Source organism: Chaetodon auriga, chromosome 20 (genome assembly GCF_051107435.1).
Source record: "Chaetodon auriga isolate fChaAug3 chromosome 20, fChaAug3.hap1, whole genome shotgun sequence".
Lineage (NCBI taxonomy): Eukaryota > Metazoa > Chordata > Actinopteri > Chaetodontiformes > Chaetodontidae > Chaetodon > Chaetodon auriga.
In genome coordinates this window covers 16,166,869-16,193,674 of record NC_135093.1, presented here as the reverse complement: position 1 = coordinate 16,193,674, position 26,806 = coordinate 16,166,869, and the positions used below count along the sequence as shown (strand labels likewise).

At 43.9% G+C, this 26,806-nt stretch overlaps 1 protein-coding gene across 4 annotated transcripts; it reads left to right on the top strand.

Annotated features, from left to right (window-relative positions):
* Nucleotides 1–414: 414 nt before the first annotated feature.
* llgl2 (LLGL scribble cell polarity complex component 2) lies at nt 415–26,806 on the top strand. 4 transcript variants are annotated; one of them, XM_076759881.1, is made up of 27 exons: nt 435–723; nt 11,258–11,377; nt 12,325–12,422; nt 13,564–13,645; nt 13,876–13,991; nt 14,253–14,411; nt 15,232–15,394; nt 15,504–15,636; nt 15,726–15,780; nt 15,981–16,135; nt 17,049–17,260; nt 18,190–18,257; nt 18,350–18,503; nt 18,726–18,830; nt 19,058–19,153; nt 19,362–19,558; nt 20,294–20,441; nt 20,567–20,714; nt 20,817–20,933; nt 21,026–21,192; nt 21,286–21,550; nt 22,809–22,959; nt 23,045–23,073; nt 23,335–23,382; nt 23,931–23,973; nt 24,874–24,935; nt 25,036–26,806. In XM_076759881.1, exons 2-26 carry the CDS (start codon nt 11,303–11,305, stop codon nt 24,911–24,913), a joined length of 3,024 nt encoding a protein of 1,007 aa, XP_076615996.1. In that variant the 5' UTR covers nt 435–723; nt 11,258–11,302; the 3' UTR covers nt 24,914–24,935; nt 25,036–26,806. The 4 variants fall into 4 exon arrangements, with proteins under 4 accessions (XP_076615998.1, XP_076615996.1, XP_076615995.1 ...); XM_076759880.1 differs by having other exon boundaries at nt 24,874–24,948; XM_076759883.1 differs by lacking the exon at nt 23,335–23,382 and having other exon boundaries at nt 415–723.

The following is a 26,806-nucleotide window of genomic DNA, read 5'->3' as shown; positions in this document are numbered from 1 at the left end:
ACATTTGTCTATGTTCAGTCTCTGTGCTTTTAAAAGCTGATTTCAGCAAGAAAAAAGCGTAGAATAAGAAGACTTTTCCAATGAACACTAAAAATAAGCATTTACATTAACGCATACATTGACAGAGGGTCCTCACTGGTCTTTCTGGCATCATACTGGCATTTTCTATCCATATTCTATATTGATCTACTCATATAACAAACAAAACACTTGTTAGCGTCCGACAACCACATTTCCCAGCGGACAAGCTCAAAGCCCCATGGGAGCTGTAGTTGTGGAATTATTAGGAGCCATTTATGAAAAACTGCACTGAGCTAAGAAAGCTTTCGAGACGCAAGCTAACACGGAAGTGGGGCGGGACTTGATTTGTTGGTAGGAGTTTGCCAGAGTTTACAAGGTGCACTTGAATGCATCATAAGGGAGGAGTTAGCCAAGCTGTGAAGTTTAGCCTAGCAGGAAACACCAAGGCTACCGCCGCAGCGGTGGAGAAAGAAGGAGCAGTTTTTACTTTTAAACCGGTGCACAGACGTGATATTTCCTCGGCAAAAACGCTGTCGCTTGGATCCTGGGAGTACTCGCCTTCGGTTTGGTTACATTTCCCTCGACTTTGTTTGAGGAGAGAGCTCCTAGCCAACTAAAACACCGGACACTGGCCGGAGGTGGAATCTTATCTAGCGTCTGTAAACGGTGGACATCGGCTGAGCAACGGCCGTTGTGAATCAGGTGGGTAGGGAGGTGGGCCCGTATTTCACGTTTACATAGAGCTGGTGCCCACAGGTGTTTGCTTGTGAGCCAGTTGGCTAACAATTGAACTACCCTGTTTATCACTGCCACCTGTTTTCCGTTCAACACCTGAACGGCTCCAACTCAAGCTAGCTGAAGTTCCTTGTTTAGCCAGACATCATTTTTGTAATTGCTGTTTGGCTAGCTGGCTAATTTTTACTGCTGATATTTCACCCAGAAATCAGACAGTTTAGTGTTGTTGCCTTTTATATATAACATAATGTGCACATTTTGTTCAAATAAGGTTTACGTTACATTGTTCTCCATGTAAACGATTCTGTAGCTGGCGTAAGCCTTCTTAATAACAACAAGCAAAAGGTTATTTGCCTTCATGTTAAACTTTCAGCAAATCTTTTAAGTTACTCGCTATTTCATAAACCTATTCAACCGGTAAAACATACGTGGATTGTCACTGCCACTGCTAGCTAATCTCATGTCTTACAGGTTTTATTGTGCATGAATACTTTTCTTGTTGGATTGCTTTCATGCCAAATGTACCACATTACCTGAATGACTCGTAAAAACTGGTCAGTCATGTTCTATGAGCTAACTACGCCTGTCTGTATCGAGGCCAAAATTAAATCCTCATTTTTTTTTGCATAGAGATTGATAAGGGTGAGTTTTAATCAAATCTCGTCTTCTGGTTGACTAACCGCCGGTTAGTTTACTGTAATTAGTGTACTGTAAACAATGCGTTCAGGCAAAATAACTAGCTTAGGTCGACGTTTGCGCACACCTGGGCATAGACATCAACTTTGAAGCTGCTCATAACAGAGTCCATAACAGAAAATGAGCAAGAACACGATTAGTAGTTTAACTAAGTATATCGGTCACAACGAAAAATAATTGGCGTTTCGTATTAACCTCGGTGTGCAGGCAGGTGAGTAGTTTGCAAATAGTGTTGCATAATTACGGAAACGTAGAGCTTCAGCAAGGTGTGTCTCCCCAGCAGGTATGTTAGTAAGCCCTTTGAGTCAACGGTCTGGTTTTCAGCATGAGTAATTGGTGCATTTTGGGGGGTTGTGAGGAAGAAGCCGACTTGGCTAGTTTCAGGAAAATTCACAACGAAATGACAGCATGCAGAGAAAATTAATAAATGAGATTACACACCCATGCGCATATTGTTTCAGTTTAACCAAAGTTAGCTCAGTTGTAGTACTGAAATGTGTGATCCTTGAGCCGTCACGTGTCAGCTGCATGCAAACGTCTGCAACAATAACTTAGTCCTCTGCCTCTTCAAATCACCATATGATTAACTTTGACAGACGAAGTTGGACAGCAGTCATGCTGTTGAGTCCAAGCAGCAAAAAGGTCCCATAATCTGGACAGGATACAGCTGAAGGACACGCAGCCTGCGTCCTTCCAACTCCAGCACCTGCATCAGGGCAAGTCTGGCTAAACAAAAAGCCTTTGTTCTCAGTGGACTCAGTGCTGTTCCACCTGCATAGTAAAGTCCACCTGAAACTATTATGGAGGCAAAATAAATGGCCCCTCCCAAATGTAGGGCATGCCAGAGAGGCTCTCACCTGCTGTGTCCAGTATATTTTCGAGAAGTAGGCAAGAACAAAAGGATTTAGCAGCTGTCTTAGTTGTACAAATATGCATACGCATGCAAGACTGTCAGTGTTGTCTTCAAAGGCTCCCTTCTTTTTAAACTTTGAACAGGAAAGTTAATTTATCTAAACCTGTGCAGGTAAGATGTCCAAGAGGCGTAGCTTGCTTGTAAAGTTCAAACAGATCAGTCGGCTCAGACTGTCATGCTGTGTTTAGCACTGTTAACTGATAAACTGACTCCTGGTTTACCTCTCTCAGTGCAGCACATTATCATGCAGGAAAAGAAGCTTCTTCTGAGGTTTGCAAACTGGATGGCAAAGGAAGTAGAAATGCCATGAAATCATTTGTGGACAAGTAATGAATGATTTTTAGTTTGAAAACAGACAAAACACATCCCATAATGTCTTGTTGAATAGGATTATACATTTTTTTTTTTTTAGTATAAACTCAACATGCAAACTGCCAGTGTTGCATCTTGTTCCAGGCTTTACCCTTGTTCAAAATCAGACAGAGTTGGGATCCTAAATCTTGAGGCAGAATATGCACACTTGGATTCAAAGCAGAGCCAAGTATTCGATCTTTGGACCTTCATCAGCAAATGTTTGACCAAAAGAAATGAAAGAGCTCATAAAGACTTCAAATGGAGCCCGCTTCCTGAAAATGCACTTTGTGTTTGTGTTTGCCAATGTCTGAATGATTTTGAAGCTTGGCAACATCTCACAAAAAAGTCAAAGCAGAAAACAACTTCACAATTTTCTTACAATTTGTAGACCAGATGATATATTGATTGACAGCCTGTATTTGTAGTCTACATAGTATAAACAAGGTGTGATTATATTAAGCATGCAAATTTATGTTTTTTCTTTTATTAATAGTGATTATTAACTGAGTTTAAATGTAATCAAGATATTCAAGAGTGGTGTTACATCTGTTCATGACATCTGTGAAGTTGGCACATTATAGTAATAATGACAAGGTGCTGGTAAGTCATGTATAACATTGTTTTATTACCTGACTGATGCTACCTAATACTGCAGCTGTAGCTGCTTGAGCCACGCAAAATGAGTGATTCAGCCCCGGCAAATAAGGAAATTACTTCAGAGTAGGCAAATGAAAATATTACATTTTACCAAGCTCCTCATCTGTTAAAATATGGAAATATTTTACATTAGTTTGCTTGAACTGTTGTTTTTGCTTACTGTACTGATTTGTAAGGTGTACAGAGAGAGACTCTCTGGGTGATGCGCACTTCAAATAAAATCAAGTTGAAGTTAAAATACAGTTAATCTAATCTGTGTAATGAATCAAATAATGTCCGTTACAACAATCCTCCATGGAATTCAATAAAGATTCCCGTGGTAAATTTTAGTTGTCAGTGTTATTGACACCACTCTCGGGCAGTGGATCCTGTGTGTTGCTGTATTGTTGAATTGAATTTCAAAGGTGTTTCTTACTTGTGCGTTGATGTTGGGCAATATATATTGAGAAAAATAAGTGGGGCAGCAGTAAGAAACCAACAAATATCTGTTGCGTGCATGTAAATATATGGTTCCAAATGAATATGGCTGCATTATTCATACAAAACAGCTGACAATCAGTTTTAGAAATGCAGAGTGGTTTGGTGGCAACATAATTGTTACTTTGGCTAGTAATTTGTTTTTGACAATGGTGTTGTTTCTGTGTGCAGATTTTAATTTATTTTTCCACATTCAAAACCAATGTCTGGTGTACATGCATGTATTTTAATGAGACAAGACAACAATATTCACAAAAACAGCGAAATGTGAATGTGAAACTGCAGGCCAGCACTGACACATTTAGACAAGTCATCAGTTTATTTCAGTATTTCCCCCGACCGTTGCCCTCTCCCAGTTCCCGCCATCCCCCAAGAAACAAATCATTTGATCTGTTATTAACCTTATTTATGTGCACTTGTTTCCATTTCAGTGTGAGAGTCTCTACTGCGTTTTGCTGTCATTTGTGTTTGTGCCAGTGTTTCTCCTCCCCTCTGCTCTCTGTTTGACCCATGGGACGACTGAGCCCCTCCGCAGTTGTTTTTTTCTGGTTACAAACCAGCTCAGTAGTGAACAACATGCTTAGGCGCTGATGGATTCTGTGTTTTAAGGCGGGCTAGACCAGAGAATATTAGATTTAAATAGATCGGTGATGCTTTTGTGCCCTCACTGTTATCTGTGAAGTTTGCTGGAAGTGATGTAATGTAGCCCTGGCGTGTTTTATGTGGAGTAAACGTTGTGCCGGACTATGTTTAAATAATTGCCTTTTAAATAATACATTGCTTGTGCGAGTGGTCATAAAGTACCTTGGGAGGCAGTTTGGTCTTGTGTGCTCTGATTAATTCAGCATGCAGTTAACACACCAGTCATAATTCCGCTTAAATGAAAACTCAACTGCTGTCATTTGCTCTTCGCTATTGTGAAAGACTGAAATAATAGAAGTAATGACCCATTTTCCTTTTAAGTAAGTGCTGTGCAGTGGGTCTAATTTCTGCCCATGCGAAGAGTGGATTTCAAAAAGGCACTGATGAATATTCTTCGGCGAATCAGCACGGCATGTTAGTAAAGAAACTTGAAAGTGTTGACTGTGAGAACTGAATTTGGCGTGGTGGTAGGTGGCAGAATGAGGCCAATGGGGCAAATTGTGATGGAATCTGTTTTTGATAAATGAGGCTAGTTTGTCTGTGATGCATTAAATTCAACACTCTGGCAGTTAGGCTCAGGTAAAACAGCCTAATGACTCCCCACTGCCAGTGACAGCCTGAGCTTGACTTATGTAAATGTTGTGCTCCTGATCAACCCCCCTCCCCCCCATGTCTCCCTGGTTCTGATTACAGGAAAGAGGGAGTGAGTTGGTGGGAGAAATGATATCCTGCCAGCCACACCCGAAACTGACAAGATCTCATTATCTGTTTTGTCAGTAGAAGGAAGCATCTCTGTAATGTTGGTGTTTTGGATATGACAGATTCCCCCTGCTCTGTCTTGTTCGCCGAAATACATAGGAAAACGCTTTCTATTTCACGTGTATTCACCAGTGCTTGGTCTTAGCCAAGTATGAGCACGACACCTGATGATATCGGATTCATGCCCCCTCCTCCCCTCCCGCCGCACTGACCTGATACCCGTCACACCCTTACAGCAGCACACCATCCAATGCTGACTTGAGAGGACTCGGTTTTTATCACCACAACCAGGAATAGCTCGGTGATGTCCAGCTCTAGATCGCGGAGAGGTGTCAGGCCGTATTATTTCAGTTTCATTTAGTGCCTCATCAACTGTCTGTGTGTGTGTCTGTGTGTGTGAGAGAGAGCGATATGGAGACAGCAGAAGGTGTTTTCAGTGATCAGACCGTGTGTACGAGCCAGTTCTCTCAGGCTGTACAGTCTGACAGCAGCAGCCAAACAGGTTCTGCTCCACCTGTCTCAATATGGTCTACTTTCTAGCTGCATTTTTTCACACCATGAATGTGAGTGTCTGTACTTGAAGTTTATGACTTGATCAGATGTCAGTCAGGGAGGGGTGATTATCTTTCCACCTATTTTTTTTTTTCCTGTCTTGCAGCAAGTGCTGACATAGCTGCTGATTGCATAAGTCCATAAGTAGAATGTTTTGGATGCCAGGCATTTCCTGGCCATTCATTCTCACTCTGAGGCACCGGGCTGGCTACTATGTCGTTGAGAGACGCAGTGCATGTAGCCGCTTTGCCGGTCGAGCCGCCTTCTCTTGTGGTTGTTCTCGTCGTGTCGGGGCATGTTTATACACATTTTTTTCCCCTCCATTCAGATGGGTTGATATGCTGGGAATTTGATGACATCACTGAACTGTGAAAGATAACAAATGGCACCCTGCAAAGTGAGTGTGAACACATTTTAAGTGAAGGACACATAGTGTATTGGACAGCAGAGACAATGTATTTTAGGCAGCTTGTCTTGCTGAATGTGACTTTGTGAGAGGAGTCAATAAGCCCAGTGACTTTGCTATCGTAGGTAAATACTGTATGTGCACTTATCTTGTTGAGAGGTGAGCTCACTGTAGATCAAACAATGAAACCAGTGTGAGGAAAGACACACTTCTGTTGATTAAATCTTAACACAAGTGTATTGCTGCTCTTCCTCTGCCAAGTGAAATTCCTGGGGAAATCCATATGTGAGAGTAGAACTGGGGCATGCCACTGTGCAGGGCTCAGCTGAAACTGGTCTGATCTGCTGTGTTTCTGACCTGTCATTGTTCTCCTGATTAACCTGAAACTATGGTACTTCCCTGTCACAGTAACAGCCATGTCCATAGTCTTGTCAATGTAAACTAACCTGTGTGAATGCGTGTGTGTGAGAAACCTGAAAAATCCCACAAATGAATCTGCCATTATGTGGTAAGCTTAGGTGAAACCTTTAAAAAACACAGAAGACCAACTAGAAAATGACTTTATGACAACAAGTGGCAACTTGTAAAAAATAATGTCTTGCAAAATGCTATGTTTTTGGAGAGCGTCATCTTTGTTAAGACATAGTTGGCAGGCCAATAACATTTTTCCAATATTGATAAATGAAGTATTTGCAATTAGGCCTGTTTGACTTGGCAGAAATCATCGTCATTATTTTGGTCAATATTGAGAAACATCATCCATTAATGAAAGTTTTATGAAAAACTTTCCTTTAAATATAATTCAGCAGAATTGAATAAATCATCTTGTGGTGATGATGATGATAATAATAATAACTGATGTGTGTATTATGATGTCATTGTCATAGCATATATAAATTGTGAGGAAGGATTGCTCAGCAGCTGGTTAGCTTAGCTTAGCTTAAAGACTATACATGGGGGAAACAGCTAGCCGGTCTCCAAAGGTTAAAGAAAAAAATCCGTTGAAGAACATGTCTAAAACTCACTATTTAACACATTACACCTTGTTTGTTTAATCTGTACAAAACCATAAGAGTAAAAATGACAAGTTTTGGGTTTCACTGCGAAGACAGCACTGTGAGTGAGCGGAGGCGGGCCTATGTGGGCGCTGCAGCAGCGTGTGTGTCAACTCGTGGTCCGAGAGAGGAGAGAGTGAGAAAGCTTAGGTGGTATTGCTGTGTTATAGTGGGAAAATGACTGTTGAAACAGTTCCAAATGTTCAGAATCAATATGTATCAAACTCTCTTGTCCTTTTCTGTTGCAAAATCAAAACACTTGAGTCTTTGTGTTTACTGATGTAACACCTCAGCTCTCACCTCAGGCTTAGGCAGAGAGAAAGGTGGCTAACTTTCCTTCCTCAAATGAAGTCAGTCTTAAAAATTTATGCAACAGACAGGCTTAAATGAACACTTCAAAACCTCTAAAGCCAAGACTAGTCTTAAGCTAAGTTTATGCAACTGTCCCCTGGCAGCTAATGCTCCATGACTTGCCCTCTGGTGAAAGTACATGTATCTTGTAGAAGATAAAAAAGACACCTGTATGGTAATCAGACGCTCCAGTCTACATCATTTAAAATGGCTAAATTGTTGCCTTGTTAGCTCGGCTTGTCGAATATTGGGTCATTTCTTCTAGGCCTTTGCCAGACTGTGCAACATGCTGAGGGGGAGCAGGTTAATCTAACTGTCTGAACCAACAGCCTTAAACATCACTGCAGTTCACATAATTGCGATGTTCATTCCCGGCCATGGCCCTTAATAAGTAGCTGGTGTAGAAATAACACTTGAGTGCATTTAATGAGTGGGTAATTTGTGCTCTAATGTCTGTCACGTTACTTGAAAGGCCACAATTAATCTGGTCGGAGAGAAACAACTGTGGGATTAGGATGTCTGAAGACTGCGGAGAGAAACTCACACCTGACATGTCGCGTGCGTTGGTGGCTCGTTTTGAAGGAGGAACCCAGCATTTCCATACTGGCTGTTTGCTTCAGTGTTTACATGCGTGCATATGCGAGGGTTGTATTCCTACTCGGCTTTTCCATCAGCAGATTCCTCTCGTAGCCCTTAGAAGCCATTGTGTTTGTGAAGCAGACCTCCCACCCTGCCATTGTCTGCAGAACTTATGGCTCTGAGCTCCCTCTTTCTGCTCCGCTGCTTCTCCTGGGACCTTCTCTCCCACTCTCTCTCTCTCCCGCACACACATGCACACACACACACAGTGTCTATAAGGACAGCAAGCCTGTGACCTGCTGCAACAACAAGCATGCCACTTGTTGATGAACCTCCAGTTGTGCTTATTTTATCAGCGAGAGTTGTAATTGGCTGCTCAGTTGCTGCAGTACTCACAGTGTTGTTATAAGTAAGAGTATATGCTAATATTAAAATCCATCTCAATTAACTTTTGCTAAGAAGTCATTCTAGATCTCTTTAGCGCTTTGGTTGTTGGCTGTAATTGTTCGTTGCAGCCCTGTACTACAGTATTGATTTGAAGCTGAAGGACTGACTGATATGCTGTACCTCAAAACGTTGCTTCATTATTAGCATCCCAGAGTAATGTAATCACTGCTAATGTTATAACATATGAATCCAAGGAAGCATTTGATGCTTGAAGTTGAATAACCAGCACTACTACCCAGAGTGTAATGTTCTTAATAAATCTAAAATGCATTTTAAGATTTGTACAAGTTGCAGAATGAGTCAGTCAACTATATCATACTTTAGCAGTTACCCAGTGTTTCAGTCCGAGGCCATCACCCAGTGGCTTTGCCGTATGATCGAGACACGTATGCTGCCAATCAGTGTGGTAGACAGCGAGGAATTCAAAGAACTAGTTCGGTACTGTGAGGCCTTGTGTGTTATGCCATCCAGAGCTACTGTGACTAAACACACTGAAAAAGAAGGAGGAGGAGATAAAAGCCAAGCTAGCTCTCTCTGCCAAAGTCTGGCATGTGTAGAGTTACACGCTGTCTCCCCCACTGCTTCACTGATGTCCGCCCTTTCTCTCGCTCCTCTCCCGATTCGGTCAATCGAGAGTTTACTTTGCCCAAAGCGGACTCGGTGGTGATTGTTGGAACAGTGGAAAAGATGAACCAAGAAGATTTTGTTTCTGTCGAGTCTGAATGAAGTGTGTTTTACAATAATAAAATTACTGTTCCTGTGAATGGAGTCTGGTGGCTTTGGTGAGAGCAATTGAGCAGCTGTTTCAGGTTAAACAAAAATGTTTCAGACACTTACAATAGCAATCTGAAAATGTGTTTTATAAGGTGAAAATATCTTAACAGGCGTAGCTGTGTTAAAATGCTCAGTACCGTTACAGTCAAGAGTGATGCAACAAATACTTGGTTAGAACTGCTTGTCAAGGTGAGAAAGGTCCTCATGAGAGTTTGAGACCAGTAACCACTGAGCCCAGTACAACCTGCTGTATCAGAGAAGTGTTGACTTTTTCTTTGAGGAAGCTGGACTTGGAAATATGTGACGCAGCCCAGCAGTGACTCAAGGCAGCACTGCTGATATGAGGGTAATACCAGAACTACGCATGTCTCAATTTGGACCCAAGCAAATGAGCTGGTTCAGACGGAAAACTGTGACTCATGGTGCGGGCCTTTGTCACGGACTTGTGACACTGTGGATCATATGTCTGACTGCAGCTGTAAGTTTTCCTGTGCCTCTGTCTGAAATATTGTGCACTGAGCTGCTTTCTTTTGCATAGCTGAGTGTCAGTGAGTGAAGCAGCCAGGGAGCTGAGGGCCTTTATGCTGCGCTGTGGCTGACCCCTTCCTTCACGTGATGGAGCTTAGTGAGTCAGTCTCTCTGTATAATGTGGAGCCCATCAGTTAACCACAGGCTGTCTTTATAACGCTCAGTCAGTGACTTCCTGTGTGTTACCTTTCTGTTGTCTTTCTTCTCCCCCTTTCCTCCTCTTTTTGGCGTCTATGGAAAACGTCTGTATGCGTACAGGTGTCTTCATGTTTTCATCAGCCTGGTGTGTGCTGCTAAGAAGGGCCCACCATGAGCCTGTGAAACATTGGTTTCTTAGCTGTGCCCTGACTGACCTCAGGCCCTTATCTTTGTGTGTGTGTGCGCATTCGCTCGTTCGTCCGTTCATTGATGACATGGCATGAAGTGCCAGATTCGGCCATTAGAATTCCTTTCTCTCATCAGTCTTGTTAGAGAAAATGGTCAGCTACCTGAGGCTCCATAGATTCAAGGCTGTGTTCCCACATTCCACTGACTCTTTGTAGTGTTGAGGCAGGCACACATTTACAGACAGGGCTGTCCCAAGTTGTCCCAACACTCAAAGCCTAATCCTAAACTCTGATGTAAAAATGAAGTTGTTTATCAGTGTTGCCTCTGCTGTCTGGGTTTGCTTAGCTCTATGTGCGATGACACAAAAAGCAACACGAAAACACGGTTTCCCACGTCCAACCAACTACTCTGGTTATTGAACTGGCTTCAAATGAACAGTTTCTCTTGACCGTTGGGCAATGTTAAATACACCAGCATCACTCCAGCCTGTGTCAACAAAAGATGCTGCTAGCCATATTTGCCACAGAACGTGCTAAAGGCAAAATAAACAGTAAAGCAACAGAAAAATGTCAGAACTTACAGGTTCTAAGTTTGATGTCGGTATCGATCCGTCCTTCAGCTTCAGCTTTCAAGTGAATCCTGCTTTGGCCCTCAAAACAGTTCAAAGTAAAATGATTAGCACATGCATAACATTATAACTGTTAGCCCAAGAGTTTCCCAGTTGTCGTTGAGGAGACGTTTACATCAAGTCAGTCTACTGGGTCTTCACTTCCTTGAATAATGGCAGTAGATGAAGACTTTTAATGTAGGTCCTTACAGCCAACAACAGAGAAATAGACCTTTGCTCATAATGATACCTTCCACATCTTCATGTTGCTGGAGTCATTGCTCGAGTCAGCGTTATAGCAAGGAAGACTTCTACCGGCATGTCACTGTTGTGAACTTGCGGATTCATAGTTTAACACTGTTCTTTCCCCCTTGCAGCGTGCGTCAGTGGGCCCGCAGGCTCCACGGTGGTGCTGAGACGAGATGAAGAGGTTCAGGCGACATGGCCAGGAGTCCCAGAGAGATCGGCTCAAACAGGAGCTCTTCCAGTTTAACAAGGCGAGCGAACCGTGACGCAGCACACAATGCAGGACACATCACAACAGCTGACACACATGACAAGAAATAAAGTGAAAGCAAGATTCATCATGTGGAATGTTGCTAAATGTTGAACATAAAGAACTGCTTCTGCATGTTGGCGTTCTTTTTCTTTCACCCTGTTTATATGCTCTACAGTCACAAACCAATAAGAGTGGTTCTCTAATCTGTGAGACCAGTTCCTGCACTCCACCATGAGCAAACTTTGGACAAGGATGGGGCTGCTTTGTGTGTTAAGCACCATTAGTGGAACTGGAACTAAAAACTAGAGCTTGATAATCAGAATAATAGATGTTACACACAGTTGACACATACTTCAGACCAAGTGTGCATACGGTTTTCAAGTGCAAGCTCAGGCCAGGATGATGATGAAGATGATTGTGATGATGAAAAATGGAAAAAAAAAGATTCTTAACTAATTTTGCTAGTTGCGTGTGGAATTGGAGTAGCGACCTTTCATTTTCGCCTGTATTGTTTTAGGTGCTACAAGCTAAATCGTTGATTACCACTCGGGCTTTGACAATAGCGGCTGTGATGTCACTGCTGTTCTTGGTATTAACCAATTAATGATAAATCAGACGCTTTAAATAGGCACAGATATGGGTAAGGGTCATGTCTAATGACAGCATCTTTGCCTTGCTGGAGGACCATATACAGTTGAAAGTGTGCCCCTTCTTCTCTGTTCTCTTGATTAACTGTTATAAAGACTGGTGTATCACACAGAGGTATTGAAATGCAAGCAGCAGGATTGATGTTTCCATGTTTTCATCCTTCCTGTTTCTTGTCCACCTGCTGTTATCTACAGGGTGTTTTGCTTCAGTCTCTCGTCTCCGTCCTATCCTGTCATTGTCTCTGCTGTCACAGCTCAGTCTCACCCTCCCCCTGTCTGTCCTCTGTCTCCTCCTCAGACAGTGGAGCATGGATTCCCCCACCAGCCCAGCGCTCTGAGCTACAGTCCCTCCCTGCAGCTGCTGGCCATCGGCACCCGCTCCGGGGCCATCAAACTGTATCCTTCACTGTACCTGTGTGTGTAAATAGTCGTCAGGGAGGAATCTGTGCGTCATGTTTGAACTTGAGGCAGGCAGTGCTAATGAACGGCTGTGACGCTGGTAAATCCTTGTCTGCAGTTCACATGGGCACCTGGTTCAGGTATTTCATTTTCCCACGCTATTGCTCAACGCCGCCTCTTATTGTCAGACAGTGGAGTTGGTGTCGCCATTGCCTTTCACACAATTATGCTCATTGACAGTGCAGTGGAGCCAGTCGGTACACTCTCCCCATTGACGCAGAGACACACAGTGGTTTTGATAACCACGATACCTTCTCTCAGTAGCGTAATCCATTCGTACAATGCAGCAGATTGTTCGGGGGTAGAACAGCAGGAGGGCACAGATAAAGGAAAATCTCTGTATGGATATTACGAGTCAAAGTGCAGGATGCCTCAGGCGAAGTCAAAGAACAGAGCAGCTTCTGTTGTTTTTATGTAGCGCACCAATCATTTGATAATGTGACACTTGAATCGGTCTCTGTAGGGGCATTGTTTTTCCACAGCGAGGTCGGGGTCAGATACACTGCAGCAGCCTTGGAGCTGCTGCGCTGGTTCGCCCTTTGACACATATGGATGGACAGATTCCCTGCTCACTGTCTTTCTAGGCTCAGTGTGACTGACATGAGCAGGTTAGCCAGCTATCTTTATGCCAATAAGTGTCAATAAGTTGTTTCTAAAATTGCTTTTTCAAGTAGTGATTTTGATAGAAAAACAGTTGTCAGTCCTGCCTTCAGTGACTTTGTTGGCACCTGTCTGCATTACACCCACCTGTACATGAGTAGAATAGTGTGAAAGCATTGGCAGGACTGTGTGTCGTAAGTTGCCTGACGAAGATCTATGACCGAAATGTTATGTCTCTTATACAGTCAGCGCTCACAGTATGCATTCAGCCTTTTCCTCCACCATTCTGTTACCATGTATCTGTCTACCAGATGTGCATTAGATAACATTTAGTTCAACAATGAATAAGTTAAAAGTCAATTATTTTTACAAGGTGGTTTCCAAAACTGAATCCGCTTTGAAATACAGGCCCCTGGTGTGTTTTAGCACTTGTGAGTATGTCTATCACAAACCCCGTCTGACCTTGACCAGTGGTCAGGTATGGAGCTCCAGGTGTGGAGTTCATGGGTCTACACGATGAGAATGCTGCCGTCACACAGGTGCACTTCCTCCCCCACCAGGTACAGTCAGACAACATTGGAAACACACTCTCAGCAGCATTTCTGCTTTTTTTGTTTATCACATAGCAGACCATCTTTCATATGGATCAGTATTTTCTGCCAGTAATATGGAATTGCCTTTTGTGACTTTTAATAAGACAATATTGATTTTTTTGTGCCGTATGTTTAAACAATTTCCCCTCGGGGATCAATAAAGTATTTCTGATTGTGATTGTGATTCTGATGTTCAGGTTGAACTGGTGACTCTGCTGGATGACAACAGTCTACACATGTGGACTCTAAAAGCCCATAAGGGACTCTCTGAACTTCTGGAGATAGGACGCTTCACTCTCACTGGACCACCTGGGTAAAACACACACACACACACACACACACACACTCCAACACATTTTTCCAGAGCAGGTAGTTTTCAAGGAACCCATTTAGGAACTTGGGAATTTGTGCAGATTTGCTTCTTTTCTGTCATTTTATAGACCAAACGATGCATTGAGAAAATAGCTGCAGATTCACAGATAATGATTGGTTAGTTGCGGCCCTACTTTAACCAAACAGTAGCTGGCCATCTTTCTGCTGAGTGACCTCACCTCCCCCTTCTTTTCCACCTCAGTGCCCCTCCGAGTGTGACCAGAGTGACAGCAGTGCTGGCTCACTCCTTAGGGGAGCTGCTGCTGCTGGGGACAGAAGGAGGACATGTCTTCATCGTTGAAGTTCCGGGCTTCAGAGAACTGGAGGAGAGAAACATCAGTCTCGATCAAGTTGCCAGCAGGTCAGCAACTACAACACACAAATACACTGCACTTATACCCTTTTTGTCCAGGAAGCAGGCATTTATTTTTTATTTTTTTGTACTTTTCTTTTATCCAAGTCCTGGTAGGATGGGACAGTAGAGTTACATATCTGGAATCCAGAGACCTACAAAAGCGTATTTGGGGTCAAAGTTCAGTTTAGTTGAAAATTAGTGCTATTACGGCTCACGTGGCCGCCTGCGAGAGTGCAGCCACTTTCTGTCCAATGGAAGTAATGGCCAAGCTCTTAGCAATGTTTAACATGTGCTGTTGGCATCAGAGCCCAGTGGGAATCTGAAGCCCTTATTGATCCAACCTTGGTGGCGGCATCAGAGCACTTGATTTCCCAAGATTGAGAGTTGAGATCTGTTGTTTTTGATCCCTCAGCTGTGCCTCTGTTGCACAAGACAAAGATTGCCTGTAAGTTCCAGTTAATGGTGTTGTGTTTAGGCTTTTTACAGTTTGTTCAGGTAAATGTTGTGTCCCTGCCTTTTTATCACCAGATGCACTCAGCACAAGCTTACGTTAATACTCAGTTTTAACACTCAGCTTTGTGTTTTGTATCAGGTTCTGTCATGTTTATTTTCCCCCTTTGGAAAAACCCTGTACCCTGTACTTCAAATGGACTGATCATAAACAACATAAATGTGTGTTGAACGTTCAGACTAAAGCGGCTTCACGTACACAATATATCTCTGTGTGTACACTGCCTCTCAGTCCCTACAGATCAATGAGGTTGATGTTTCTGTTGTTTCCCTCACTCATTCTTTCTCCTCACTCTCACTCTCCTGTCTCCTCCAGTGTACCGGACGACTACATCGGCCGCAGGAATCTGGAACACGTAGAGGCCTTACAGGAGAATCCAGTTAACCCAAACCAAGTTGTTATTGGTTACGGACGAGGTCTCATGGTTATCTGGGATCTGGAGAAACAGTGTGCCCTCCAGCACATCCCTGCCACACAGGTAAGTGTTCTGTACCTCGGTGTAAGGCCTGAACAGAATGAAAGCCAACTAGCATGTTGAATGTTGACATTTGCCTTGTCAATTTTCCATATAACACGTGCAACCATAGCAACTGGAGAGTGTGTGGTGGACAGAGGACGGCGGTTACATTCTCAGTTCGCACAGTGATGGAAGTTACTGTCGATGGATGGTGGGCGGAGAGGATGTGAATGAGGAGGAGGAGAAATCGGACATTCCTTATGGTGAGGAACACCTGCACGTTTGTCTTTACTGTCAGGCATGAAATGGGTTTTTCTGGAGGCTGACAGTGGCTTCTCTTTTATCTCTGCAGGACATTTCCCCTGCAAGGCCATTTCTAAAATAGTTCAGCTACCAACAGCAGAAGGGTGAGTTCACTTTTTTCGCCAGCGAGGTTCATGGGTGACGTCTGTTACTTGTCCTCCCTCAGTGAAAGTGGTTGCAACATTCTGACCTTCCTAATATTTAACTTTATTTCCCAGATGTGTCATGTAAACCCATTGTTACACATTAATCTCTGGGCAAACTGAACTGAACTGAACTTCCACGTGTGTGTTTGTATGTGTAGGCCTCCATATCTGCTGTTCAGTGGTGGTATGCCCAGGGCCAGCTACGGGGACAGACACTGCATCACAGTGATCCACAGTAAAACACACGTGGCTCTGGACTTCACCTCCAGGATCATTGACTTCTTCGTCATCAGAGATGGACCTCAGCGCACAGGCAGGGGAACACGCACCGTCACAAACGACTGACATATGGCAGACACACTCATGTGTATGGGAAGGAAGCTGTTTAGTAAATCTTGAAAGGCTTATAGTCAATATCCATCCAAAACAAAATTGCTTAGCTGTATTGAGAACATGGAGCTGCCGGTGGCTGGACGATGCAGATAATATTGTGTCTGTTCTGCAGTGAAGTTCTGTGTTATATTACAGATCTCGCAGTCAAAACCACAATATGTAAAATGTTACTCCAATAATATGAGAGCAAGCTCACCATCATTTATATCAGCAGCCATGAGGAAAATCAGACCATGGAACTGCTCAAGCTGCACACACACACGACCAGAATTTTGGATCTGGCAGAAATCCAACCAATCGGCCGACAGCCAGGTCGTGGATCATGCAGACAGTTAATCAGGCACCGTGACCACCCTCGAACCGCGCGTCTGGCAGAAATCAAAATCCTGCTTAATCCTTACAGTGTCTGCCTGGGTTGAGGCCCACTCTGTCAGTTTTACACATCGCACTGTGGAGTTCTACTCAGTAATAGTACCTTCTTAGGTTTCTTGTGTCCGTGGAAATAATGCTTTTGTGAACTCCCACTGTTGTCCTGGGGAGGGTGTAAACACTCTGAAGGCCATGCAACCAGTTTGGCAAAGCAAAATGTTATAAGAGACATTTTGAGTGTGCTTGTTTTTGGTTTTGCTTTCAAAGAAGTGGTTCAGATCATTCCTTTAAATGGGATCTTTGTTTTAGTGTGATTTTGGAGAGATATTTAGAGCCCCAAAACCTTTTCGCACACACTGGCATAACACTGCAAAGGCTAGAAAAGCGACACTTACCCATCCCAGATCAGTGTGTATAATACAATTCTGTAACTACTGGTATTGCTCTCTACTGTCCACCTGCAGGAGATCCCAGTGCGCTGGTGGTCCTGGTAGAGGAGGAGCTGGTAGTAATTGACCTGCAGACAGAGGGCTGGCCAGTCATTCAGACACCGTACCTGGTTCCCCTCCACAGCTCAGCCATCACCTGTTCCCACCACGTCTCCGCTATCCCCCTCAAACTGTGGGAGAGGGTCATCGCTGCTGGAGACCTGCAGAAGACACACTACTCTAAAAAGGTACACCAAAAGTGTTGCCTCAAATAACAGTGGACCTAAATGTAGATCTTTGATTTAAAAATAAGAGTTGTCATGTGTGCTCATTTCCTGCCATACCTTTGTGTTTATTGCCATGGTCATTTTTCACTTCTTTTGCCACATTTTGAGGAATTTCAAAATAGATATCAGTAATAAATGTTGTTGAAATTTCTTCTTTTCAGTAAAGAGCACAGCTATTTTAAGCTTTGTGTAAACTCTAGCTTTAGATATCACAATATATATCTGACAAGAAGCGTCATAGTTTGCTTGGCACATTGGCTTCAATGGGACATGAATGATATTGTTGGAGGAAGGTGCTGATTAACAGCTCATACGTTATTTTGCAGGGGGAGACCAATAATGATTCATAAGCAGAAGTCAGCGCAGGGTCTGTTGTCTGTATTTATTGAGCAAGTCTATGTCTTGTCATTACTTGCCTCAAACAATGCTGTATTTTCTTCAGTCATAAGTTAATGAAGCCAGAAATGTCTTACATTTTATTCCCATCTCACTGAGTACAACACCAACCTTATTAGAAATGTCTTATCTCCTCACACAGTTGTGTGTTTCAAACTTTGACACTACGGTCACTGCTTGTTTTACTAGAACCATGGGTCTAAATAAATGGATATTTTGATTTTCCAAATAAGATTAAGGCTACATTACCCTCTAGCAGTATGTTAAAACACATATTGGTGTACAATACAATACAAATCAGCATATAATCACCACATATAGACTTACCTCTGCGGAGAGCCACATAACACTTACCCACATACAAAACCTGTATGTGACTCTAAAGCTGTTCATCATATATGGTATGCTGTATCCACAATCCTTCATTTCTGCTTGAACAGATGCCATTAAGTTAGTCTTATTGTTAAACTTTCATTTCCCCTCTCTCCATGCAGCCATGGCCAATAACAGGAGGGCAGAACCTGGCCCCCGACCCTCCACAGAGAGACCTGCTGCTCACAGGGTCAGTTCATCTGAACTTTGGAAATATCTACTGGAACATTTTTTTTTTTTTTGGCAGATTAAACAATATCCTGTTTATTTATGTGTGTGCAGGCATGAAGATGGGACAGTGCGTTTCTGGGACGCATCAGGAGTCTGTCTGTATCCCATGTATAAGTTAAGCACAGCTGGAGTGTTCCACACAGACGCTGACCCCAATGACAACATGAACCAAGGCACTGAAGGAGAGTGGCCGCCATTCAGAAAGGTGTGTGTACAGAAAAGTGCCTTTGTGTGTGTGTGTGCATTAACACTGAAGCCGCATTGAGGCAACCTCACACAAAACTGAAATCAAATCTGTACAGTACCACTGCTCAGCCTGTGGAAACAGTTGAACAGTGTCGTCTAAGGATCTGCAAGAGCTTTGTCAAGTCTGAGAAAGTAACCCTGATGATGTCATCACTAATTTGCGGGTGTACCTATTTTCCAGGTTGGCTGTTTTGATCCCTACAGTGATGACCCGAGGCTCGGCGTTCAGAAGATCCACCTTTGCAAATACAGTGGTTATCTAACTGTGGCTGGCACTGCTGGACAGGTGAGATGACTGTCATTTATAGCACAGGTAACATACCACGTTGATTTATCCCCACTGCTGTAGCACCACCACAGTGTCAGTGCTACTCTGCAAGAAGTCATGGTCACAGCTGTGAAGGGCTAACCACAGTGGCCAGATAGGGGCTGTGCTTCAGACATCAGTTCTCACAGAGGCTTTGTTCTACTTATTCACTCGCGTTCCGCCGCGTCTTGTGTTTGTCTTTGCAGATCCTGGTGCTCGAGCTGAATGACGAGGCAGCAGAGCAGACGGTGGAGGCTAAAGTTGTGGATTTGCTGCAGGGCCAAGAGGGATTCCGCTGGAAGGTAATGAGCAGTATTGGACTGGTTATTGAAAAAACAAATGTGTTACTCATCTCCCCCTGAAATCTGTAATATCTTACAGAGCTTGTTACAGAGCATTACTCTCCCTTGTATCATTATTTTTTAACACACTGTACCGCCCAACAATGGAACACTGCCAGCAGCACAGAGTTAAAGTGATTGGTACATTGTTGGTGTTTGTTTTGATTAGGGCCATACTCGGCTGGAGGTGCGAGAGGAACCGGTGCTTTTTCCTGCAGGCTTCCAGCCTTTTTCCCTGGTCCAGTGCCAGCCTCCCGCTGTGGTCACCGCCCTCACCCTGCACTCAGAGTGGAAACTGGTAGCCTTTGGCACCAGCCACGGCTTTGGCCTGTACGATTACCAACAGAAGAACAACGTCCTCGTCAAGTAAGGAGGCTCAGACTCAGAATCAATGTACAGATACATCTTCAATCTGAGTTTTCACATTCTGGGAATTGCCTGCTTCTTGTTTTTAGCACTTGCATAGTCACATCTGATGGTTTCCTTTTACGGCCACAAGTTTTTCCCCGTGTAGGTTTTCTTAGCTGGTTTGTGGATACATTCTTTGTCATGAGCATTCTTCTCAGCTCTGAGTCACAGTTCCCCTGAGACTGCTGTATCACAGCGCTCATAAACACATCTTTTCACATGCAAAAGGACTGAGAGATTCCCTCAGGTTAAAATGTAGTAAGATACGGAGGGAAACATAGCAGCTACATACATGGAATGAGAAAGAGGTGGATTCACTCACTGATTCAGGGAGTATTCCCTCTCCACCACTAATGTGTTGTCATGAGAAGCACACAAAGCATAAATGCAAGCGAGTCAGTTCAAATAAATGGTTTTCAACCTTTAGACTCGAAACAAACATACAACAAAGCTTAAAAAAACAGCATTGATTTCCAATTTGCAGGATGAGTGACTGAGCTGCAGGACACCTTTGTGACTGTGAGGGCTCTACTGCTCAAGGACATGTCAGCAGTGGTTATATAATATCTCTGTCAAAGGGTTTTAATTCGGGCTGTCCTTTAAACGGATTGGATTTCTCTTCTTGTTATTTTGTAGTTCATCGTCTGTGCATTCAGCACTGTGTGTATTAACTCCCTATTTTCCCAATTGCAGGTGCACCCTAAACCCCAGTGACCAACTGGCCATGGAGGGTCCTCTGTCCAGAGTAAAGAGCATAAAGAAATCCCTCCGACAGTCCTTCAGGAGAATCAGACGCAGCAGAGTCTCGCTAAGGAAACATCACGTCAACAACGCTGCCAAGGTAGATCTGTGTGCAGCTCTTCTGTCCATTGGCACTCAATAGAGAAGCAGTACTGAGTGGATCACAGGTGACACTGCTTAACGCCACGGGTGTTTTTGACCTTCATCACTCGTCTCTTTGTGTAGCTCCAGGAGGCGAACGCTCGTCTGGAGGCTGAACTGGCAGAGATGGAGCTGGCTCCTGTCCAGAGGAAGATCGAGGCTCGCTCCTCAGATGACTCCTTCACCGGTCTCGTACGGACGCTCTACTTCGCTGACACCTTCCTCTCAGACAGTGAGTCACACCATCAAATACTGAATGAGGCCAATGTAAAAAAAAATAAAGAAAAGAATAGTTTACCTCAGATTTTTCTAATGTCTTCTAATTTTCTCGTAGGTTCACATAACACACCCTCCCTATGGGCAGGGACCAATGGCGGCTGCGTGTTTGCATACATGCTCCGCCTTCCACCTGTAGAGCACAGAGCAGATGAGCCAGTCACAGCACAGCCGGGTGAGAGGCAACATTTTTGATGTTTTGGGAGGTCTGTTTTCTCATCTCTTTCCAGTCTTTATAACAATCTGTCTCTCCCTCCTTTCCTCTAGCTAAGGAGATCCAGCTGATGCACCGGGCTCCTGTTGTTGGCATAGTGGTGCTGGACGGTCACGGCGCTCCTCTCCCTGAGCCCCTGGAGGTGGCCCACGACCTTGCTCGCTCTCCTGACATGCAGGGCTCACACCACCTCCTGGTTATATCCGAGGAACAGTTTAAGGTCAGAATCTCACACACACACACACACACACACACACACACTCACACACACACTCACAGACACTTGGGAAACTGATCACAGTCTTTTGTTCAGGTTTTCACCCTGCCGAAGGTGAGCGCTAAGATGAAGCTCAAGCTGACCGCCACGGACGGCTCCAGAGTGCGGAGGGTAGGTGTCGCCTGGTTCGGCAGCAGCCGATCAGAAGACTACGGTGAGAGCGGTCTGGTGGTGCTGACCAATCAGGGCGACCTCCACGTGGTGTCGCTGCCGACAGTCAAGATGCAAGTCCAGTACCCCTGCATCCGCCGAGAGGATGTCAGCGGCATCGCTTCCTGTGTGTTCACCAAGCATGGCCAGGGTAAGGCCATACCTGCACACACATTGAGCTATACTAGTATAAATGTGTTCAGTGATAAAATGCCTTTCCTACCTCTCTGCCTTGACCATCACAACTACAGGCCTAACCCTAGCATTTACTTTAGCCTAACCTCATTTTAACCTAAGCCCTTAAACCAAGCCTTAAGCCTCAACAGGCCTTTGAAGAAGTGAGGAGCAGAAATAATGTGTTGACTTTCTAAAAATGTCCTCAGTCTTTAGGCCTAAAACTCTTCTTTATCCTCACAAAGATTTAATTACAAGAAAACCCTCTCCCAGGCCTCCAGCCTCATCGCGGTAAACTGACAGAAACAGCCTATGAAGCCACAGCCCTGTGTGTTTTCCCTTTGCACTGGTACACACCACCAGGCTGACTGTGTCCGTCCTGACGTTGTTTTGTTATGAATGTTCCGCCTTCAGCGTTCAGCTCTGACGACTGCAGTCGCACCCGTGACAGACAGCTGACAGACAAATCTTTTCCTCTGTTATCTGGACACCCTGTGGACATGACTCACAGACGGACGGTCACTATAACATCATGTTGATACCATATGATAAAGCTGTCATTAGCTCATGTATGATCAAAAGTTCGTAGCATAACGCATCTTCAGCTGCTGTCATTAAATATATGTGCTATAATTGATAGTAATTAATAACAGATTTTCAATTTTCCCAGATTTAGGCTTGTTTTTTTTTACACAGAATTTGGAACTGCTTAAATACGCCACAAACACTAAGTTGCATCTCAGTGTGAGTGTTTGTCCTCAGGTTTGTGTCAGCAGCTGGAGGTAAATATGAGTTTGTGGCGAAGTGAAATGTCACAGATAAACTTGCGTTAGCTGTGGTGAGGCCCTTGATGTCAGCAGTTGAGGTGGTTGGTAGAGGGACAAATTACACGCTGTCGTTACCGCCAGCTTCGCACATACCACAGCTGCTCCGTCTGCCAGCTCAAACCGCTGTGGATCTACAGGCTGCAGTGCTTTGACTGATACTCGGCTTGTGTAGTCTACTCGCTGTAATCAAGTCGTTTGAAGAATAAAGAGTTTTCTTACGGAGATGCTCTTCCAAAAAAGGAAATGTTAGTGTTTTTGCCTTCAAGTTCACGTAACACAGTAAAATGTCCAGTTTACACATCGTACTCGTCTTTTTTATCCGACAGTTCTTCAGAGTTCAGAGCCAAACGATTGTCCCATTTTGGCTGCACTTCTCATAAACCCTCTGTGTGCTGTTGTCTTCTTCAGGCTTCTACCTGATCTCCCCATCTGAGTTTGAACGTTTCTCCCTCTCCACCCGCTACCTGGTGGAGCCTCGCTGTCTGGTGGAGGTTCCTCTTCATTCTGGCTCCTCCAACAAACACAGATCACAGCCTGACGGAGCTTCATCCGCTCATAGGTGTATACGCACTCTGAGTTTATGCATCTTATCCTGGAGAGTCTCCGTTTCTTTCAGTACTCATTTGTCTTCTCTGTCCTTCTAGAAACACAAGAGAAGATGGAGAAGATGCAGGTAAAATGTTTCAGAGTTAGAGGAAAAATAGAAACGGCATCATACTTAAACGTGCATGTGCCATTGGCTGAGAAAACACTACATGTGCAGATGTAGTGTTCTGTTTGATGTTGTCAAACTCTGTGCTTGTGTTGTCTGTTTTTACACACACACACACACACACACACACACACACACACACACACACACACACACACCTACACTCCTTGTTTGTGGCTAACTGTACTGACTTGTCCTCTGCCTGCTGCCTGTGTGTTCCAGAAAGTGCAGCTAGACGTGTTATGGAGCATGCTTTGCTGAATGACGAGAGTGAGTACTCAGAAAGAGGAGAGAGTATTAGAACTATGCAGTAGAACTATGATGCTGGAGGCCCCTTTGTTACCCTGTTTGAACCCTTAAAGCACATATGTCAAACCTATTCCACAAAGGGCCGAGTGGCTGAAGGTTTTCTTTCCAACCAAGCAGCGGCACACCAGACTTGACTCATTTCATCAGCTGATCTCACTCTTGAGACAGCTGATTGGTCAGACTGTGTGCTCTTGATTGGTTGGAGGAAAAACCTGCAGCCACACGGCCCTTTGTGGAATAGGTTTGACATGCCGGCCTTAAAGTGTGGCTTCAGCTGTAATGGCACCATGTGCTGCCTCTCCTAACTGGAATGTCAGCTTTCTGCTCCCGTTGTCATTAGAAACGGCTCTATCTGCAGCTTGGGGAACCTGCAGTGTTCACCAAACGTCATCCCATCGCATGATTTCTAGAACTGCCCTCGGATCCCAGCAAGCTGTATTTTAGTGTGACTGAACTGCTGCTGCAGGTCCCACATCAAGTGTAAAGTTACAATCATGTTCTGTTTGCAGAAGTGCTTCAAGAGATCCAGAAGTCACTAGAAGGAGACCAGACGTAAGTAAAGGAAGTCCCTCTCATGATGTAAATACAGTTTTAGATGATACCACCAGACCAAGACTGAAAATAGGAAGGAGGAAAATATTAGTGAACTAGTGAAGCAAAAAAAAAAATCACAACTCAGGGTTCACTTACTCGCCTTTTCAGGGGCTTTCAGCCACATCACGCCTCATTTGTCATCACAAATGACTGTTCCTGAGGTCAAAATTGAGCTGTCATGCATCATAAATAGCTTTAAATTCTTTGTTGACATTGACATTGTTCAGACAGCTCAAAATATGGCGACTGTCAGTCTAATTGTGAACAAGAAGAAAATGTAAAGAAAAATACATGAACTGCAGTTTTTAAGGCTGCACTAATCAATATTTAACACTGAATCAAACGGCTGTAATGTGAAGGCGTTTCTCCTCGTGACGAACCCACAGAGAATGATTACCAGCTCTGCACTTCCTCTCAGCTCTCTGAAGCTTTTAGCCTCTTTTAGCTCATCGGTGTGCTTTGTTTTGACACAATCTCTGCTCTCATTAACCTCCTGTCTGACAGCAGCAGGCAGCTGTTTTCAGTAGGCAGTCATCATAACAATTTCATCTATACTGTATGTGGTGTGTTGGCTTTCCAGCTTGTTCTGCTGCCCCCAAGTGGACTAAAGTCAGTGAATGCAGCTTTGAAAGTATATCAGAAGTAATACTACCTGACAAACACCTCATTTGCAAACAAAACACTCTAGTAATGTCTACTAATAATAATAAGTGTAATATGAAGATGAATAGTGATGATAACCTGACATTGATTGACATTTCTAACCCCTAGCTGAGTGTATTCCAGTCATCATTGGATCCAGCCACCTTAAAGCTTTAACTAGCCATGCTGATGGGAGCTGTTGTCTGTTTGCTGCAGGTCATTCCTGGAGAATAATGTGAAGAGTGCTGTAGCCTGAGACGCATCTGTGGAGAGATGAGGTGTGAGACTAAGGTAGAGGCACATTTCGATGCTTAAAAACTGTTGTGCGATTGGCGGATTTGTAATCAGCATAGCGTTTTTTCTGCTGTCTGCCCTCAGTGAACTGACACGTGTATGAAGCGTACTGCAGTCCCGCAGCAGCACTCGCCTCCTGCTCGGCTGACACGACCACTACTGACCCCCGACCCCTCGCCTCAGAGACTGACCTCCCCACTCTCAGCTGGCAGCAGACCCTCATAGAGAGACACCAAAGGGCTCTTGGCAGTCGTGCTTTCTGAGCGCCACGAGGCCGCTCGAAGGCTCACTCACGGTGCAGACAGAGGGTGAAGGAAGAGACGCCACCTGTGCCTAAAGACCACACGCTGTACACAAGCCACCCGAGCACGGTCACAGCCATTTAACCCAAAGCTACATGAAGCACATTCCTGACACGTGACCAACGCCATCATGCATTACACTAAGATCGGCGCCAGCATCCAGCCAGCATCTCACATCTACCACAGATTGCACTGTTAAAGCTGTAAACATCAGCCGTACCCGTTTCATTCTGAAAGCCTTTATCACCGCCAGCCTTTTCGTGTGGATTCAGCAGAAAAGGGTTCGTCCAATCATCACGCTCTGTGCTGCGCAGTCTCACTGGCCTTCATCTCCCCACATGGACATACAAGCTGGAAGGAACGTGGGGGATGATTCGAATATGTGGATGAAAATGTTTTCTATCTCAAATTTGATGTGATTTGTGGCTTTTTTTTTGTTGTTGTTGTTGTTTTAAGAAACCTCAGATTTGTACTGTGGAAGCAAATTTCTGCCAGGAAAAGAAAAGATGGATGAAAAGTTAGGAATGACTCAGAGAAACCTCAGTGAAAATTATATGATAGTGACTCAAAAATGAGACAAAGTCTAATTTCTGGGATATTAAGATGCTGCTGAACAGCTCTCTCGTGATTTTGACTCATCACTTCTCCCCAAGTCTCTCTTTTTTTTTTTTTTTTTTGACTATCACATAATTTTGACCTCAAAAAGTCACTGTGCTAAATCAAAGCCTCCATTTGGCAGAAATATTTTCCTTTTTGTCATTCCTTCTATTTTTGTGTGTAAATGAGCTTCCATACTTATTCAGATGAACCATCAATGATGCCCCAGAGGAGTTAAAAAAAAAAAAGGATGGATGTTAACTTGTTTTAATTCTTCACTCCACGTTGACTAAATTAGTAACAGCATTACAAAGTGCGTAGCGCTGACACAGCTCTGCCCCCTCCCGTCCACTCTGTACCTTTGTAACCGGCCGTCGGTACTTCTCCACTGCTGCGGAGCACACAATGCTGTACTTTTTTGGGGGAACAGCTTTCTTATGGGGTTTGGTTTTTAATTATTTTTATGTACACCATTTTTTTTTTATGCCAGCAATGAGTAATGTAATTTAGAAATGTAATTGTAAGCTATTGTAGTGAAATGTTTTTAATATATACAGTATGTATGTGACTGTACCTGTGGGCCTGTTGTGACGGGGGTTGGCTGCTATTTAGATCGTACAAGGAAATATTTTGGTACTGTGTCTCAGAATGCTGGGTATTTTAGCGTCAGCCTAGAATATATTTTTGTAGTTGAACTGATTAAGAAGCCTAATTTTTTTGTTTTAATTTGTAACTTCACACTACAGTTTTCTTGTGTATAATTATTACATGGTTTTTTTGTTTCCCAAGAATGGATGTGTCTGTTTTTATTTTCCTGTGACACTGATGTCATGTTTTCCACTTCACGTGCCTTCAGCGAACGTTGTTTCAGAGTCTCCGTGTGCTCCGCTGAAACCTGAGGAAAAGGCAAAACATTTCGACTCCCAACCCATCATTTTGGCCCGTCTGATTATATT

Excerpts from the sequence above, each read along its gene's own strand:
- llgl2 (XM_076759881.1), top strand. The coding sequence starts at position 11,303 with ATGAAGAGGTTCAGGCGACATGGCCAGGAGTCCCAGAGAGATCGGCTC. Across the intron at positions 16,136-17,048 it reads AGATGGACCTCAGCGCACAG|GAGATCCCAGTGCGCTGGTG; the intron begins GCAGGGGAACAC and ends GTCCACCTGCAG. Across the intron at positions 18,831-19,057 it reads TGGCTGGCACTGCTGGACAG|ATCCTGGTGCTCGAGCTGAA; the intron begins GTGAGATGACTG and ends TTGTCTTTGCAG.